At 43.0% G+C, this 19,418-nt stretch overlaps 1 protein-coding gene across 1 annotated transcript in view; it reads right to left on the bottom strand.

Moving 5' to 3' along the window:
• Positions 1-19,418, bottom strand: part of LOC146833564 (cytochrome P450 2D6-like) — a 413,996-nt gene that overhangs the window by 20,587 nt on the left and 373,991 nt on the right. The window contains exon 8 of the mRNA XM_085601419.1: positions 14,557-14,698. Coding sequence (XP_085457545.1) covers positions 14,557-14,698 — 142 coding nt within the window. The remainder of the gene's footprint in view (positions 1-14,556; positions 14,699-19,418) is intronic.

Below are 19,418 nucleotides of genomic sequence, written 5' to 3'. Positions count from 1 at the left end.
GACTAAGAAAGAGGAATTACCACTGGGAACAGAGACACAGCTGCAGCACTGCCTAGAGGACTTAGAATTAGGAATCACCATAGGGAACAAACAAACAGCTGCAGCACTGCCTAGAGGACTTAAAATGTGGAAATTAGCGACAAGACCAGAGAAGCAGCTAGCAGCACTGCCTAGAGGACTAAGAAAGAGGAATTACCACTGGGAGCAAAGAAGCAGCTAGCAGCACCGCCTAAAGGACTAAGAAAGAGGAATTACCACTGGGAACAGAGACACAGCTGCAGCACTGCCTAGAGGACTTAGAATTAGGAATCACCACAGGGAACAAACAAACAGCTGCAGCACTGCCTAGAGGACTTAAAATGTGGAAACTAGCAAGAAGACCAGAGAAGCAGCTAGCAGCACTGCCTAGAGGACTAAGAATGAGAAATTACTGACAGGACCAGAGAAGCAGCTAGCAGCACTGGCTAGAGGACTAACAATGAGGAATTACCAGTGGGAACAGAGACACAGCTGCAGCACTGCCTTGAGGAATTAGAATGAGGAATTACCAGTGGGAACAAAGACGCAGGTGCAGCACTGCCTAGAGGACTTGGAATGAGGAATTACCAGTGGGAATAGAGACACAGCTGCAGCACTGCCTAGAGGATGTAGAATTAGGAATTTACAGTGGGAACAGAGACGCAGCTAGCAGCACTGCCTAGAGGACTTACAATGAGGAATTACTGACGGGACCAGAGAAGCAGCTAGCAGCACTGGCCAGAGGACTAAGAATGAGGAATTATCTGTGGGAACAGAGACACAGCTGCAGCACTGCCCAGAAGACGTAGAATGAGGAACTACCGGTGGGAGCAGAGACACAGGTGCAGCACTGCCTAGAGGACTTAGAATGAGGAAATACCAGTGGGAACAGAGACGCAGCTGCAGCACTGCCTAGAGGATTTAGAATGAGGAATTATCAGTGGGAACAGAGACACAGCTAGCAGCACTGTTTAGAGGACTTAGAATGAGGAATTACTGATGGGACCAGAGAAGCAGCTAGCAGCACTGGCTAGAGGACTAAGAATGAAGAATTACCACTGGGAACAGAGACACAGCTGCAGCACTGCCTAGAGGACTTAGAATTAGGAATCACCACAGGGAACACACAAACAGCTGAAGCACTGCCTAGAGGACTTAAAATGTGGAAATTAACGACAAGACCAGAGAAGCAGCTCGCAGCACTGCCTAGAGGACTTAGAATGAGAAATTACTGACAGGACCAGAGAAGCAGCTAGCAGCACTGGCTAGAGGACTAACAATGAAGAATTACCAGTGGGAACAGAGACACGGCTGCAGCACTGCCTGGAGGAATTAGAATGAGGAATTACCAGTGGGAACAAAGACGCAGGTGCAGCACTGTCTAGAGGACTTAGATTGAGGAATTACCAGTGGGAATAGAGACACAGCTGCAGCACTGCCTAGAGGATGCAGAATGAGGAATTACCAGTGGGAACAGAGACGCAGCTAGCAGCACTGCCTAGAGGACTTACAATGAGGAATTACTGACGGGACCGGAGAAGCAGCTAGCAGCACTGGCCAGAGGACTAAGAATGAGGAATTATCGGTGGGAACAGAGACAAGGCTGCAGCACTGCCTAGAGGACTTAGAATGAGGAATAACCAGTGGGAACAGAGACACAGGTGCAGCACTGCCTAGAGGACGTAGAATAAGGAACTACCAGTGGGAGCAGAGACACAGGTGCAGCACTGCCTAGAGGACTTAGAATGAGGAATTACCAGTGGGAACTGAGACGCAGTTGCAGCACTGCCTAGAGGATTTATAAAGAGGAATTATCAGTTGGAACAGAGACACAGCTAGCAGCACTGTTTAGAGGACTTAGAATGAGGAATTACTGATGGGACCAGAGAAGCAGCTAGCAGCACTGGCTAGTGGACTAAGAATGAGGAATTACGAGTAGGTACAGAGACACAGCTGTAGCACTGCCTAGAGGACTAAGAGTTAGTTATTAGCACTGGGATACTGCAAGCAGCTAGCAGCCGTGGCTAGAAGATTAAGAATGTGGAATTACCACAGGGAACAGACACAGCTGCAGCACTGTCACAAGGACAAAAAATGAGGATTTAGCACTGGGACTATTATAAATGAAAGCGCTTTAACAGAAGTGGGATTACAGTATAAAGTGAAGTATTTGGTAGGCTGTAAAATTAACACATATTTAAAAATTCACCGATAAAAGTTGCATTGAAATGCTGCATAAGGCCATGAAGGCTCTTTGGTGATAAACAGACTGAACCAAAATTATGTATGATGAACTGAAATGAGTGGCCACTGTATTTTCACCTAATTGGCATACTTTGGGAAGGGTAGTAAAAGATCCTGTTATTTACAATAAGGCTCTGAACTTCAAGGTGACCACCTCTTTTCCAGCATCAGAGACAGTCTTACAGAGAGCAGGAATCCGAGCCATTTGCCTCCCACACCCTGCAACCAATGTGCTTGCCTGATCTCAAGATGCCCCTTCCTCTGCAGTTCCTGGGGCTGATGTACCTTTACAATGCGGAACAGTGATTTGGTTACATTGAAAATGGAATGCCGCCATTTCACTGGCATTTCAAAAACAGCAGAATGTTTCCTCCGTGTACCTCCTGCATCCATGGCTGCTGAAACATAACATAATTTCTTTCAAAATTACTGCTCAAAATACTGTTTCAAGCCAGTTGTGTCTCGCAGTGCCTTATCCAAAGCCGGTGGAAAGTGGGCGACTTGAATCTTTAATTGATTATTCTACCCTGCTGAAAGGAGCAAGCATACGCTTTGTAGGTAAAGTTCAGGGGCTGTGTGGATTGGGGGGGTCGGTGAGGACGACTCCAGTAAACATTTTACCACACACAGGTTTTTCGACTGCATCTAGCAAGGTATTTTGAAATGTCTTACTTGTGCAGGGCACTGTCATGAAGAATGTCTAGTGGATGGAGAGAAGGAAACCTTTGCACACTGTCTACCACTGTGTGGCCTCCATAGAGCTGCATGTTTACCACCCGAGACGTGCCTCAGTGCACACAGCTGAGGAGTAGAGCTGTGCGTCTGTCAAGCCTCATAGATGGGCAATTACATGTGCGTCAAACTGGTCCAAAGCCCCAAACTGCCGTGGTGTGGCGTGTAGTTGGCAGTTAGCTAGTTTTTAGTGTTGGGTTCTTGATCTGATCCAATTGTTTGTCCTACGGCCAAACCCTGATGAAGGGTGATTTTCAAACATTGGCACATTCAGAGTATATCTGAGAGAGGGCACTTTTCTGACTATATGTTCACCAATTGGAGTACTCCTTATAAAAAAAGTGGCGGATGCATGGAACCACTCCTGCAGACGGATGGCCACTGATACTGAGTTTTTCAGGCTGGTACCTTCAGAGATTCATAAAGGTCCTTTAAAGGAGATCGCACTCTAAAGAAATCTATATCGAAAAATACTTATTTTTGGGTCCAATTTATTTATCATGCAATGGAAAACAACAGTAAACAGTTATCAAAGCACACAATCGTGTTTATTTAAGTCGAGCTTTCGAGACCTCTTGTATACACGTTAGTATATATATATATATATATTACATATATATATATATATATATATATATATATATATATATATATAGTTTGAAATAGGTTTTTTTAAATTTGATATGGACCTCCACTGAGGTCAACAAATACACAAACATAATTTTAAAACATTTATACTGAGAGCCATTACATCAGCTTTAAGCATTTCAAAGATTATAACGTTTCCCCAAAATTTTTGTGACATATTTAAAATAAGATTCATTAGATATTTATAAGATTAATAAAAGATGAATTCATCCGGTAGGTTTCCCAAAGCTTAAATAGAGCACTTGAAAAGACAGGTTGTACTTAAAAGCATTGGTTCATAATATCAACTTTAAATATTTATAATTTTTAAAACATTATGTTCATGAATTTTAAAACAACTTTAGAAAGCTCTTTAAAAATGTATACAATTGTTAACAAGCGGGTTCATCCGGTGGTGATTAACAAAGCTTAATTAGATTTTGTATAGATGTAGTATTGCATCTAATACTCATAGGCCTTAAATTCCTCCTCCTGGCTTCAACTAGGGTTGGGTTAGGACAGACAGATAGAATATGAGTTAGATCTTGTATTCCTCCCTTACACAAATCACAGAGCCCAGATGTATTTTCAGATTTGTTCCACTCTACTATATATACTTTCAAAGGGAGGATTTCCAGCCTTAGTACAAGAATACAACGCCAGACCCTATGATCTTATGAGAAATTTGTATATTTCTCTCAGGATTTATAGACTATAGTTTTTGCGTATTCTTTAATATTTTTTAATTGTATACAATGCTCTACGTCCAGATCAAAGCTTAATCTTGGAACCATATTTTTTAGAAAGAGCTTCAAGAGTGCCGGTGTCCAGCATTGTAAAAGTGCTACTGTGCAATGAGACTGATTAACAGCTATTTTAAGATTCTTATTAAAAGTGTATCGTGATGACTCTTCTCTAAAAGTCTCAGATTTTAAGATGTGCCTTAAGGAGCCAGAGTCAGTGTGCAGAAGATGATAAGCCCATCTTAATATATTCGAGATAGCCCTTACATATATGCTGGATAGGGAGAGTTCAAGGTGTAATGCTTAAGCCGGGACAGCTTAATTTACTCTTGTCAAATTCCGTAAGGAATTTCCTTCTCTTGTTTTTACATATTTCCAAGTTTTTATGTGTATATACTCTAGACAATTCGTTAAGATGGGGGGGGGGGGATTTTCATATGATAGACCTCAAACAGAGGTTGGAAATGTCTATTTCCAGAAGAGGAATATAACTTTAGCATTGCTCCTACATGGGCTTCTGCCTAACGACCTAAATGATGCAAGTGGGAATAATTCTGTAGAGTTTGTGAGGAAATGCGACTAAGATAAGTATATTTTCATTTACAGATTCTAACGATTTTCCCCCCAATGTCCAATTAAAAGGTTGTGGTCGCTTTTTTCCTCTAAAGGGTAAAATTTTAGTTTTTGAGATATTTGGGGTTAAGAAGTTGTCATCGGCATAGCTACTAAGTGCATTTAGGTTTCTTTGGAGCCCTATCGGTGTAAGGTCTAAGATCATAAACTCACCCGCGTACATAAAAATGTATATGTCACTCAATGTCAGTTTCGGAGGAAATTCTTTTATTTGAATAAGGTGCTCTGGTAAGTCGCTTAAATAAAGGGAGAATAGCAAGGGAGCAAGGAGACAACCTTGTTTGTGACCGTTCAGCATGGGAATTGGTCTAGTTAAGCCTTTTGATCCCCCCATTTGAACTCTGCACAATGTTTCTGTATGGAGGGATATAATTATTGTAAGTAAATCTTTAGGGATTCCCATCCTCACCAATTTCTTCCAGAGTGTTGGAGTGTCTACCCTATCAAAAGCCGTTGTAAACTTAATAAAAGCACAATCTACAATTTGTGATTTTGACAAAACATATTTGTCAAGTATCGTTTGTAGAATTGCAATATTGTCTATTACTAAATGTTTTGGGCGAAATCCTGCCTGGAACATAGGAATTACTCAGCTGGGAATGGCCCGGTCTTTAAGGTGGTCCAAGACACAGGCTGCAAAGATCTTTCCTGTTGCGTCGAGTATGGCTATTTGCCGCTAATTCTTTGGATCTGTTCTGGAGCCTGTTTTTTAGAATAGGAACCACTATACTCCCCCACCATCTCCTATTGAAAAACAGTGAAGAAACATGGGGGATAGAAATTTGCTCCACTCGTCCGGATTTAATTGAAGAACCTTAATCGGTATCTCATCCAGTCCCATAGCTGCCGTGGATCTTGCGACCTTTATAAGGATAGCTATTTGCTTAGTTGTTGTTGAGGCTACAACATCAGTATTTGTCTGACCCTTTCCTTGAGGCTGCTGGTACCATTTTCCACCTTCTGTGTATTAGGTTTATACAGGTTTGAGATGTGTGTTTCCCAAGCCAATGCTGTCACTGGAAGGGCTTGTGCTGTTTTTCTTATACCCATTTGTTCGGCAGCTAGGCTCCAAAAAGCTTTGCTGTTTTTACTTTTTACTGCCTGATGTAGGTCTATCCATTTTTTATCTTTTTTGTCCTGTTGTTTTTAAGCTTTTTTCCGTTGGAGTAATTTTTTCAACTTTTTAATTTCTTCCTGTTTTATCCCTGAATAGTTGAAAACTGCAATCTAATCAGGCTATTAAATTTTGCTGATTCATGGTCTTTGTTCTTTCCTTTTTGAAGGCTCCTTCTCTTTTCCTTCCTGTTAGAGTATTCCTGAAGAGCTGCAACTACCGTGGTTACTGTCTTTTCATAGTTTGTCTTCGGGTTTATTTGTTTATTGAGCAGATCTACAGGCTTAGCTGAGATTACGATGTTCATTTTCTCTATTGCTTTAGAGTTCCAGATGATCCTATATATATACTTCTTTGTGGGCTTACAGCCCATTGCTTTCATTTGTTTGTTTCAGTGTCATTCAAAAATACTTGCTTGCTACTGGTTAATCCATCCTCTTGTCCCTCCTTCTTTTGTCTTTGTTACCTCCCACAGAGCAGGGACTAACTGCGGTATCCTTACGCCTTGGTGAATGTTTTTATTGTCCAGCATTCCGGCCATCAATTGTTTCTTTTGCATATGTCGCCCTAAGCAGGAAGGGTATGCCCAGAAGTTGGTCCCGTGCTCACTACACCACTGGATTAAGCTTGCCTGGCTGATGAAGGGTGATTCACTGAAACCTGTCCCAGGATGCTTGTTTCGGGTCCAGGGAGGACCTGGCTTGGCAGTTCGGGCTGGACTGTTCCCATAAGGAGCAGGGTCAAGACTGATTTGCATAAGGCTGGGTCCAAACTGGGGTGGTGTGGTGAGCAAAATAATGATGGATTAAACCCAGATCCTTGTGACTGGGGTGAATATTTGCATTGTCCAACATTCCATTAATCAATTGTTTCTTATGCAGATGTTAAAAAGGGCAGCATTCTTTCATGTGCCCATGCGCTTGTTATTTACTGTGGACAAAGTGAGCGTGCGGACGCTTCAATATTTTCTTTGCTTCCTTGGTATATTTTTAACCCAATGCCTGCTACATGAGTACTTCTGCTCCCGTTTCTAGACCCACACAAATTGCCACTGTGGCTCACTACCCCGCAAAAACCGTACGTGTGACATTACAATGTCTACATGCAATTTGCATTTATTTGCTTAAAACAAAAATCTCTCATTTCGCATTACTCACTCTGCTTTCAAGAGCTGTGTAGGCATGGGAAGATTAAGCACACATTTACATGTTCAAGCCATTCCCTTATTTATTTAGATCTCGCTGCATACAGAGAACCCCCTCCTCCTGCAGCCACTTTTATCATCCAATTTAAAGCCCTGATTATAGTTAAGCATAGATAAAAGATGCTAATTATTGCCTATGTGTAGTCCTACTTCTATGTCTGCTCTGTATTTGCTTTTCAAAATGCACTTTAGCGGAGATGTATAACATCACAGGAAGAACAACAACTAGAAATACGGAACACATATGCAGGGTAACAGGAACCAAGGTGCGCTGTTTATAACTAACATCAGCTATTGTGCAAGGACTGGAAAATAGTAATCTGTAGCTTGACCATCCATCACAGACTAGTCTTCCCAGCATTCCAAGAATGACCCGCTGTAAAAACTGCTCACGAATTAGTAGAGCTGCCCTCCAAGAATGACTACAACTACCATCAGGCCCCGGGATTCGGGCTCAGGCTTATGGTAAAGGTGCCCCACTGTCGCCTCTACCCAGTTTGCCTAGTCCTCTCTTTCTGCACCACTTTCTCTTCTGCGACAGTGTCGCTCTGTCTGCCAGTGGCTCTTGTCGCAGAGTAATATCTGGGCTTCCGACACACTTTTCCAGTGAAAGGGACTGTGTCTTGGGAAATTGGTTTGGTACTGGGGACATGCCCAATTATCACGATCTCTGATTCTCAACAGAAGTGGCATGTTGAAATTAAAGCTGGTTAGGGCCCTGGCGACTGACACCGTCCCAAGGAAATGGTGGGGATGGCGAGGAGAGGTGTTATTGCATGTCTTTCTGGCAGTTTTGTATTGTACTTCCTCCTAGCCAGAGGTTGATTTGGGCTCTGACAATATAGTGACAGGTGGTTATTGTTTCCAGTGCGAACAAATGATATGTGTTGATGTTTGAGATGGATACAGAGAAATCCAGTGCATTTAATGAGCATTGGGCTTCATTGATTACAGTGGGGAGAGGGATGTATGTTTGTGATGTTCTCATGATGACAACTTCTTGATCGACTTGTTTATGAGTGGTGTTAAGACAGACTTTTTAGGACTCTGGGACAACACCTGACCGTAGGTTTTGGACCTTGCATACCTTAAGACATTCCTTGGGTGGAAATGTTTGACTCCAGTTGTATATCTTATATTTGAATGTTCAATATTTAAATATAAAATATTAAACCATAAAAACGTATAGGTGAGGATATGGAAAATTCTTAAAGTGGAAATATTTATTGTCTTCTGGCTGCCAGATATATTCTACATTCTATCTTCTAATTTGTAAACCTCTATTTGGCAATTTCTTAGTTTGCGTTGATGGTTATATCTCTTAAATGTTTAATGTCATGCTACTTTTATTTGTTTCTCTTTAGGTAACTCTCTAGCAACTTCTTTTGCATTCTATTCAACTTTAATTTTTAAATAACTATTTTGCTTTATCATTTGTAAGTGTTTGCACTTTGGGCACCTTACAACTGAACTATTGTTTCGCTTTTCCTTACTGAACTCTATTTTATTTACGTTGCTGTGTTTTGTTTTTTTAAAATCTTCACTTGCCTTTTTGGCACATTTTTGTAACAGTGGGGAATTACTCCTTTTCAGGCCTTGATTGTGGTAGGCCCAGAGGAGGGTGTGCCATTTATCATACCCATACATTCCGGCATTCATTCACTTCTCACTCCAACCTTTCCTGATAGCATGGATCATTCACCTCTCATTCCAACCTTTCCTGATAGAATGGATGGAAGGTGAGTCAGTTAAAATTTGAATTTCTTGTCTTTTTAAGTTTCGTTTTGTTTGTCTCCCCCGTAAAATGTAACATCCCTTTAACTTTATGACTGTGAACAAATATTCATGAGAGGTACCGATATTCCAAGGTCTTGATTGACAAAGTTGTGGCGTATGACTGTTCTATGACTCGTTAATTAATTCACAAAACTCTCACTTGAACAAAACATATAACTTGAGAATGTTAAGCCTCTTGCATTATTTTATTCAAATAAATAAGGGGAAGTTTATAACATTTTCATTACCTTTTGAGGTCGAGTCTAGGCAGCAGCAAACCTTACAATGTGAAATTTGCAAGCTTTCAAATTTCAGATGCATGCACACGTGTATTTGTATGATTAGTGGTTTATCAAACGTGCTCCAATAAGTTGACGTGAGGTTGAGAAGTGCGAAACTGATACATTTGACGGAAATATATCACATATCCCGAGGCATGCAGCTTTAATCTATTAGGCACGTCTTTTTTGATTGATCAGCAATCTCTACTTTTAACCTGTGAATTTGTTGGGGCTTGGTAGAGAACCTGCTATATAGAGTAACTTGTTACCTCTATGCTATGAGGTTTAAAGAGTGGTAAAACAGGACACACATGTTTTTTTAATGAAATGGTGTAATGTTTTGCAGGGCCTGCTTTAGAACTGGTGGCGCCCAGTGCAACAGTCTTTTTTGGTGCCTCCTTTCACCATGACCTCCTGCTCGGAATACCTCACCACCACCTGGCAAAAGTGCTCCTCATCTCTACACAGACCCACACTCATGTACATTTAATTTGGTTTAAAGCGCTGAGAAAGGCTGATTTTAATAATCCACTCGCCTATCCACATAACATATAGATCTGTTCTTTGCAGCAGGCATATTAACCCTTAGTGCTACTTTATGGTGAGTCAAAACTGCCACTAGAGAAAACTCCAATCTTTATCTCTCTCTTTCTCTAGCAGGAACATTAATCACACGAGTTATCTTGACATTATTATTTCTGCCTGAAAGCTGTGTACACAAGGAACTCTGCAGCAGGTGGTTTCAAAATGTAAGTTATTGTTAAACTCAGCACCCCCCCTCCCGGCACCCCTCACCACCCCCAGGTCAGTGGCTCCTCCAGGTCAGCACCCAGAGCAGCCGCACTGGTTGCACCGCTCTAAAGCCGGCCCTGTATTTTGGCATCCTGCTTTTGTGTAAACTTTGATTTGTCTTTTGACTGTATTCTAAAACAGGCAATTTTGTGTGTTATAGTGCAACAACCGGTAATCCACTACTGATTCAGCCTATATATCATCTCCACAGCATTTGTATGAGTGGCACATGTATTGTTGAGATTATTTTAGTCCACAAAGAACACACACAAATCTTACAACACTATGACAACAGTTGAAGTAAGGAAAGTTCTTCCTGCTCACTAGGCAGCTTTTGTTAGTGCTCTGCGTCTGTTTGTCTAAAGTGTACACTGTCATCTCTCCCCCACATACCCACTTCCCCTTTCATCTTTCTCTCCCACTCCCACTAGCCTCTCTCATCTCACAATCCACTGCCCTCTCTCATCCCTCACTCACACTACATGTCTCCTCTTTTTATTGCCTACTCACACGTTACCTTTCTCTAATTTCTCATACTGTGCACTAGTCCACCTCTCACCTCGCCCAAGGAGCCCCTTCCACTTGTCCCTCTATCTCTCTTTCTCTCGAACTCTTTCTCACCCATCTTTCTTGCTCTCTCACACAATAGTCCTACCTCTCTCATGTGGTTAACTTCAGGTCTTCAAGCACAGTTTTGATCCCGTAAATTGTCATTGTTTCCATCCCTCAAACCCACACTTTCATCCTCTTCTTAGGGTGTCTTCTGCATACACAAACCCTCCCGCTTTATGCGTCTATGGCCTTCTCTCCCCTTCTTTCTAACACTCTATTTCTGCTCCTCTGTCTCAAGTTCAATAACGGCTTCCTACACAAGCTACCTATCCCTCTCATTCTTCATTTCTGTCTATTCTCTGCAGCTCTCAGTGCAACCTATTCACCATGCCACATAATTTCACTATACAAATACACAACACAACACACAGTTCACAACTAACAATTCCAATAAAACCCTCATAATTCCACTCCATACCTCATACATCCACTAGACTCCAAAACAAAATGCATAGGTAGTGGGGTGTGCTGAGTTTATCAATAACTTAGAATTTGAAAGCACCTGCTGCAGAGCTCCTTGTGCACACAGTCTCTCACCGCACCTTAATATGCAGACTCCACGACGCAGGGATCCAAGACAAGGTACTCGACTGGATCCGCTTCTTCCTCTCCTGCAGAACGCAGCGGGTCAGACATTCCCCTTTCCTCCCGGATCCTACACTTACCACCTGCGGAGTCCCCCAGGGGTCTTCCGTCAGCCCTACGCTCTTCAATGTCTACATGGCTCCGCTCGCCCCCATCGTCAGAACCTATGGACTCAACATTGTGTCATATGCAGATGACACACAACTCATCCTCTACCTATCCAACAAACCCAACACCACCTGACACAACTTTCGAGAAGGAATGGAAGCTGTCGCCAAATGGATGAAAAACAGCTGCCTACAACTAAACACCAACAAAACGGAAGTACTCATCATGGGCCCAAACCCCGACACCTGGAACGACACCTGGTGGTCCCCCGCCCTCAGAAGCCCGCCCACCCCCACGGACCAGGCACCCAACCTGGGAATCATCCTGGAGTCAGAGCTCAAAATGGACCGCCAGATCAACTCCGTCTCGTCTTCCTTCTTCCACACTCTCCGCCTCCTACGTAAGACCTTCAAATGAATCCCTCTCGAACACAGAAAGACCGTCACTCACGCCCTTGTACACCAGCAGGCTCGACGACGGCAACGCGCTCTATGCCGGAATAAACAAAAACCTCACCCGCAAGCTACAGAACATCCAAAACGCCGCAGCAAAACTGGTCCCCAACCTGCCAAGACACTGCCACACTCCACTGGCTCCCCATCAAAGCTAGAGTCACCTTCAGGATGCTAACCCACGCTCACAAGACCCTCCACGACCCTGGACCAGCATACCTGAACAGCCGACTCAAATTCCACGCACCCCAAAGGACCCTACGATCAGCCAAGCTCTCCTAGGCTGTGGTCCCCCGCACCAGAAAGACCAGATCGGGAGGCCGCACCTTCTCCTTCCGCGCGGCCAGAGCCTGGAACGACCTTCCGCTCCACCTCAGACAGACAACATCGCTCCCATCTTCGCCAGGAACCTCAAAACCTGGCTCTTTGACAGACCCCCTCCTTGATGGACTGGAACCTGCGCCCACTCCCCAGCACCTTGAGATCTTTACGGGTGAGTTATCGCGCTTAACAAACACCTGATTGATTGATTCATTGATTGATTGATAGGTAAAAAACATTCTCAATTACAACTCCTATAACTCTAACTATCACAAATACAAGACCTATTGCATTGCAAATACTTGTTTTCTTGTTGTCATGACTCAGGCTTCCTTAAACAAATGAGGTAATGCCATTTATATTTACAAGTTTGGGGTGAGGCTTAGTGTTTCTGGTACTAAAGCGCTGCCATGATCCACCCACTAACTTAGGACTCTGTGACACGTTGTTGGAGACTTCAGGGAGCAACAGTGAGAGGGAGAACTAACACACTGAATAAAACCGTTCACCTCGGCTACAAGTCCTTGAAGAGTAAGGCACCCTGTGCACTGTTCCGAAATCAAGATGCCGACTCGAGACAAACCATGCAGGTGCAAAATTAAACAAGTGGGAGGGGTGGGGGGCGTGCACGGAACAGAAGAGACGCCCTCCGAATGCCTCTGACTACAACTAAGAGTTTCAAAGAAAATACTTTCAAATAAAATATGAACTCAAAAGTGGTATTCAACTTCAACATCTTACATGCTGTGCGAAGCCAAACCATGCAGGAGCAAAATAAAACAAGTGGGAGAGGAAGGGGAAGTGCACGGAACAGGCGCCCATGGAATGCCTCTGTCTACAACTAACAAACGAAAGGCACGGCTGTCATTAATCCAACTGAGGCTTGCAGTGCTAGTTAAATAAAAAAATAAAAAAATAGATGGGAGAGAGCGTGTCCTGTCTGCAACAGCAGGCAGGAAAAAACATTTGCCCAAATAGTGCTCGGAGGCTATAAATAAAACCTACTGAGTAACAACACATGTAACAGGGGGTGATTTCATGGGAGGTTACAAAATGAGACAAGGCGGTACTAAGGGAGGACTACTAAGCCTATTAACAAATCAGAAGCCAGCATTTACAAAGGACACGGACACAAGCCAATGAAAGTAGGCGAGCTTCATGTCCATACTCTAATACAGCATGCCTCGCAGAGCAGCGCATGCGCTGCCCAGGTTTGACCTAAAAAGACATGGGGCAATTTGCCTCTTATATGAGTTTGTGTAAAAGACTTGGGTGTGTTTGAGTATGTGCCTCCCATTCTCCCTCTCTTCAGTTGTTCTTTCTCTTTTCTCCTTCCTTTTGGACCAGTTCTTTTGTCAACAAGGACAGCAGCAGCTAACTTTCAAGATAAGGAAAGGTAAATTATAATACATTTTCTTCTTCCTCATTTTTGTATTGAGGTCATTTTGAGGGTTTTTGTATTGTCTGACTTTCATTGGTATTCAATAAGACATTTAACAAAAGCAAGATTGTACAAAATATTGATATCAATGGACATTGCAAGGCATATTTACCAAGTTTTAGTGCGATGCAAAACCTAACTGAGCTTTATCAAGCCAAACAAGACCACCTTGCGTGGACATGCATGGCTTGATAAATCTGGAGTTACACAAGGTAGTGCTAATCATGTGTTACTCTGCCCCAGGGAGGCATTCCAGAGTTGGAGCATGGGTGTTCCCACGCATTCATCCAAGGAATTTGGTGCAATCCCAGATTTACCATTAGTGGTAGACATGGGAGTGCATCAAAATGCATAACGAGGAGAAAAATCCTTATCTCTCCGTGTTTTTTCCACTTTCGACGTGCGCTGCATTCTGCAGCACACATAGAAAGAGGAAAATTCCTCTGAGGATTTTCCTCACAAAAACAATCCTGCCATCAAAGCAGGCACCCTTGCACCTTGACCCAAGGGTGCCTGGATTGGTGCAAGTCAGCGATAAGTGGGCCAGTACTAGAAAAGGACAGGAATGCTCCGTATAATGCTAAATACAGTGCATTACTGCCCTTTCCCTTTCATGCAGAGCAGCAAGGTGGCTTGCTGCATTATGCTATGTGAAACAATGATAAATATGCCCCTGCATTTCTCTTCAATTGTACACTATATGTGTTTATGTCATCTATCTATGGTGAACTATAAACACACACATAACATTAGCAATCCAGTCAGCATCTACAAATAAATGTATGTGACAATGACACTGCCTGCATTAAACATTTCACCTCTCTACCCAAAGTGCTAATCTACACACCCTTAGCCTAACAAGTATGTATTTACCTGCAGAGAAAGGTAAGAAGGCTTCTCGCTTGATGAATTGACCATCATCATCCAAGAAGTGTTCTGGATAAAACTGGTATGGTCTTGCCCAGATGGACTCATCTTTCAGGACGGACGTCATGTTGAACATGAGTGTAGTGCCCTACAAGTAATAGCCAACATGTTAAACAGAGAATATGCTCAATTTCTTAACTGCATGTTCATGGATAGATATGATAACAGATTGAACCACACAGAAAATTATTGGTTTGCAGGCTGTGCAAAGCTTTTCTTACTCCAAAACGACATCCCTCTTTTCATGGATGATAACCCAAATTTTTTCAACGGGCCAAAGTTGGGAGCTATCTGTCATACTTACTCTGACATCCAGTCCTGTGAACTATGCGCACAAGCAGGGCCAGACTGGAAACCGAAACCGGCCCTGGCAAAGAGCTCACCAAGCCCCAGGGGTGGGCAGTGGGGGGCAGGGTGCTTGTGGAAAGCTTTGTGCCACTTTTTGTGCTGGGGCCAATTTTTCAGCTGCAAAACCATCCCCTAGCAACAAAATTGGTCCTCAGGGATCTAAAGCTGCCCCCCCCCCCCACTGGGGAAACACCCAGTACCCACTACGGCGAGTCTGGCCCTGCACTCACGGTTGGACCTTCATCAATGCATAAGGTACAAAGTCTATTAAAATCATCCAAACAGAACAAGTTTATTCTTATGTCTTAATATTTTCTCATCTTACCCATTTCAACTTTGGGAGCACTAATACCTGTGGATTCAACAATAGAATGTAAAGGTTTAGTTGAGCTGCCTCAGCTGGTGTACCACCTGCCTATCTGTGTCCTTGAAAAAATGAGACAGACTGAAAGGCTCGGGGAAACTTTATTGTCCACTTACTGGTTGTGTGCTGAGACTCGCTCAGCCAATAGTGGCCCGTAGGCATGGAGCAGATCACTCTTTACTCACACTGCCACTGTGGTGCTCTGGCACCTTTGACTGCATGGGACCTTAGCACAAGAAGGTCTTCTGTGGCTGTCAGAATCAGGTAAGAATCAGGTATGGGGTTGTTGATAAAAGGGTAATCTCATTACTAGGGTCTTTTTCGATCTGACACTTCATCCATTGATGGGAGTTCACAGGGCTCTTTGCTGAGCATGAACAAATAAAGATGTATTGCAAGTATCTCTGAGTCCGTCCCTCCAAGCAGTGATATGGCTCACTTAGTATTATTTGTCAGTTAAGAATGTGGATCAAATGTCAATGGTTTTTATAATGAATTACTGCCTGATTCCCTTGACAGATTCTGGAATGCCTGGTGCTTTTCTCTGTCCTTTGTACAGTTTCATGCTTCTCTTCCTGGAGTTTTGTATATCCTCACATCCTGCAATGTTGGGGAACACTTACTTGCAACATGAGGATATTTTGCCCTCCGTTTTCTGAGGGAAGTTTTCTGAAGACGATATGAGACATGTCCTTACAATCCCTCAGATCTTGACATAATGTCTCCGAAATGGCGGCTCCTGAGACCTTCACACCATTTCTGGATTTTTTTTAAGTGGCCACAACTCACTTCATGATGCCATTGGCTTGAGGCCACAGTGCAGTGATTTTATTCTAGTGAACTCCTAAATGTACAGTAACATATTCAAAGTTGCTACCATTGAACAGAGTGCTGTTACATGTTACAATGTGGACGCAGTACCAAAAGTGGAGAAAATTAGTTTGTGGTCAGAGTTTACAAAGTCGGCCAAGCTTTTTGGAAAGACAATGACTTCTGAGAAATTTGAAACTTTGTGGCTTATAACTACAAGGTGTTGGCTTGGGGCATTATGTCCAAAGAAATCAACTACAATTTCTTCCTATATTTCCTATGGTTGCTCTAGTATTCTCAGTGGCTCAGAAGGAGTGTCTTTTCCTGGGGTCTGGCAGACATGAGCCATGTTTCTTTGCAGTTCAATGCAGCGTTGCACACTTCTGCACTTTCTCTCAGATACTCTCCTTTCAGCCCATGGCACTTTACTTATAGAGCTTGATCTGGGCTCAAGTGGAGAGCACTGGGTTAGAGGTGGAGTGTCACAGATTCAGTGCCTTGCTGAGTCTCAAACATCTCACCCATACACGGATTGGATACAAGAACTGGATTGTGCCCACTCCGCACATACCTTTGGATTTTTTGAGTGAAATGTTCTGAGAAGGTAAAGTTCAGCTGGACAGGGCTGCAGGCAGTGTCCGAAATGGGGCATCTTCATCGGGGAGCCTGAGGTCCAAGGCGCGGTGAAGATTTCTACGTTCCAGCTTGGTTAGTTTTATGTAAGGCAAAAATCTCCAGGGGGACAAGGCAGGAAGCTGCAGTCGAAGACAGTACCATTAAGCCAGATACCCCTTTGGTAAAAGACCACTGAACAGTATGTGCTGCTGCAGAGAAGAACATAGCAAAAGCAGCCACAAAGTCAGGCTGACAGGCAATGGACCTTGGGCGGATAGACAAACAGGTTGGTTCTGGTCTCTTACTGGTTCTCTGACCAGTATTTAGCCAAAATGATTCCTAAATTCCAAGTTTGGGATTTTGGCTATCCGGGCACCTTTAGCACCCAAACCCAGGGTCCAGGATTGGTGGGACACCACTGGGGGGTAAGGACTCACTAAGGGTGGGTTCAGGTGCAGGTTCAAGATGGTGGGAGCCGGTTATGTTTCTGTGGCTCTTAACAGGAAGCCATCAAAACAGCCCTTGGAGTTACTCTGGTAATTCTGGGTGCAGGTGAAGAAGCAGAGCTCAAACGGCAGGCCTGGCCTCTGAAGGTTCAAGGCAGGTTCCAGGCAGCAAAGCAGTCTTGCACAGTGCACAGCAAGTCACAGCAGCAGGCAGTCCTCTGAGGGTCCTTTCCACAGTTCCAGAAGTGAACTGAAAAGTGTATCTGAGAGTTCTATTTTTATACCCAGTGTCTCCTTTGAAGTTCGGAAGATGGTTCTAGAGTCTTTGAAGTGACTAAAGTTTCACGACTTCCTTTTTCTGGCTCCAAACTTGCTGCAGGAAAAATACAGTGATGACAAGCCCTTTGCGTGAAGGCAGAGCACAGCCTATTCAGTTGTAAGTGGATCATGCCAGAAGATGGCCCATTCAGGCACACCTAATACCTCGATTGTGTGACTGTGTGGGAGGAATTCACAAAGTCTAACTGCCAGCAACACCCAGTCATGTGACCCAGGAGAGGTTGCAGACCCCAGAGTGCTAAGGACAAGAAAATGCCAACTTTTTAAAAGTTGCATTTTCAAAATTGTAATTAAAAATCTGACTCTAAAGAGGATTTATCATTACAATTTCATAGATACCAAACACAAACTGATTACCTGGTCCCAATCAAAAGTTAGCAGTTATTAAATCTAATAAGCAACCAAATGTTATCCTATGAGACGGGTAGGCCTCACACTAGTGAAAAATAAATTTAGGACTTTTTCATTTCCAGGACATGCAAAACGTAGAAATGCATGTACAGACTTTTAATTGCGATACATCCTGTCCTATGGGCTCCCTAGGGCATACCTTAGGGGTCACTTACATTCATTAAAAGACGAGTTTAAAGTTTGTCAAGGGGGTTATATTGCCAAGTTGAATTAACAATTTAAAACGTCTTTCATGCTGCAATGGCAGGTTATGGACATGTTTTCAGTTAATAATTAAGCTGTTGGCACAATAAGTGCTGCAGGCCCACTTGTAACGTGTATTATCAGGCCATGGGTATATGGTATACCATTCTACAAGGGACTTATAAGTGAATGAAATATGCCAATCAGGGTTAAGCCAATCAAACCATGTTTAGGGGAGTGAACACAGGTAATTTAGCACTGGTTAACAGTGATAAAGTGCACAAAGACCTAAAGCAAATAAAAACAAATGTTAGCAACAAAAATGGAGGTAAGTAGACAAAAAGGTTGAGGGAAGACCACCCTAAGGCTGACAGGTCTAACAAACCCTTGCAGTGTGCCACAGTATTTTGTCTTGCAGCTGTTTGTAGAGTTACTGACTGATGGTGTGACAGTGAGTTTAAGGTTAGCCACAGTGATCAAAGCTCACTTTGTTATGTAATGTCATTTATATCTCATCTGTGATTTCAGTCCCCATAATGATGACATTTGATTCCCAATAGGCTTTGAAGCAGGAGGTATTATCCCTCTGGGATTTACAAGATCTGCCAGAAAATGTGGATATCTTTTCTGCTAGATCAACAAAAATCTTGGGTAAAATATATGGGGGGGGGGGAATAAGGAATAATCAATCCGGACATGAATCACTGCTTTCCCAGGAGTCATACTGTACTGTGAACTGGCATATAACACAACGTATGTACCCAGGCTCCTTCCTGGTACCTAGTTTAAGGGAAGACTATTTTCCCACTTCTTGTGCAGGCTTGGGGGCTGGATTTTACATTGCCACATAAGCTGTATCTGGCGGCTAACCAGAATACTATGCAAACTTGACTTTGAGTAACAACAAGGAGGCATTAAATAAGAAGATCCCATTCAGAGATACCTTTAATCCACTTAAACATTCCACAGTGGTGAGACAGTTTTCGATTACATTTAGTTTGGAGCTTCACATGTGCTCTTTGTCTAATTATAGTTCTAAACTTACGTTTAACAAATGCAGATCTGGCATGGGCCTGGCTTCATGCCACAGCCAGCAAAGTAAGTAGGCAGGGCTTTAGCAAGGCACCAATAAAAGCTTCAAAGGCCAAAGTGCTAAATAATTTACCTTAATCAATATTGTTGCTGCAGCACAGACTTAATTTTCTCTACAAGTTGGTAACCTTTCTGGTCTTTGGAGTAACTGCCAAAGTCATTTATTGCACTTTTAGCTCCCGTAGAAAAACCGAATGATC

Source organism: Triturus cristatus, chromosome 4_2 (assembly GCF_964204655.1).
Source record: "Triturus cristatus chromosome 4_2, aTriCri1.1, whole genome shotgun sequence".
Lineage (NCBI taxonomy): Eukaryota > Metazoa > Chordata > Amphibia > Caudata > Salamandridae > Triturus > Triturus cristatus.
Note: the sequence above shows the minus strand (reverse complement) of the source record. Positions and strands in the feature narration are given on the sequence as shown.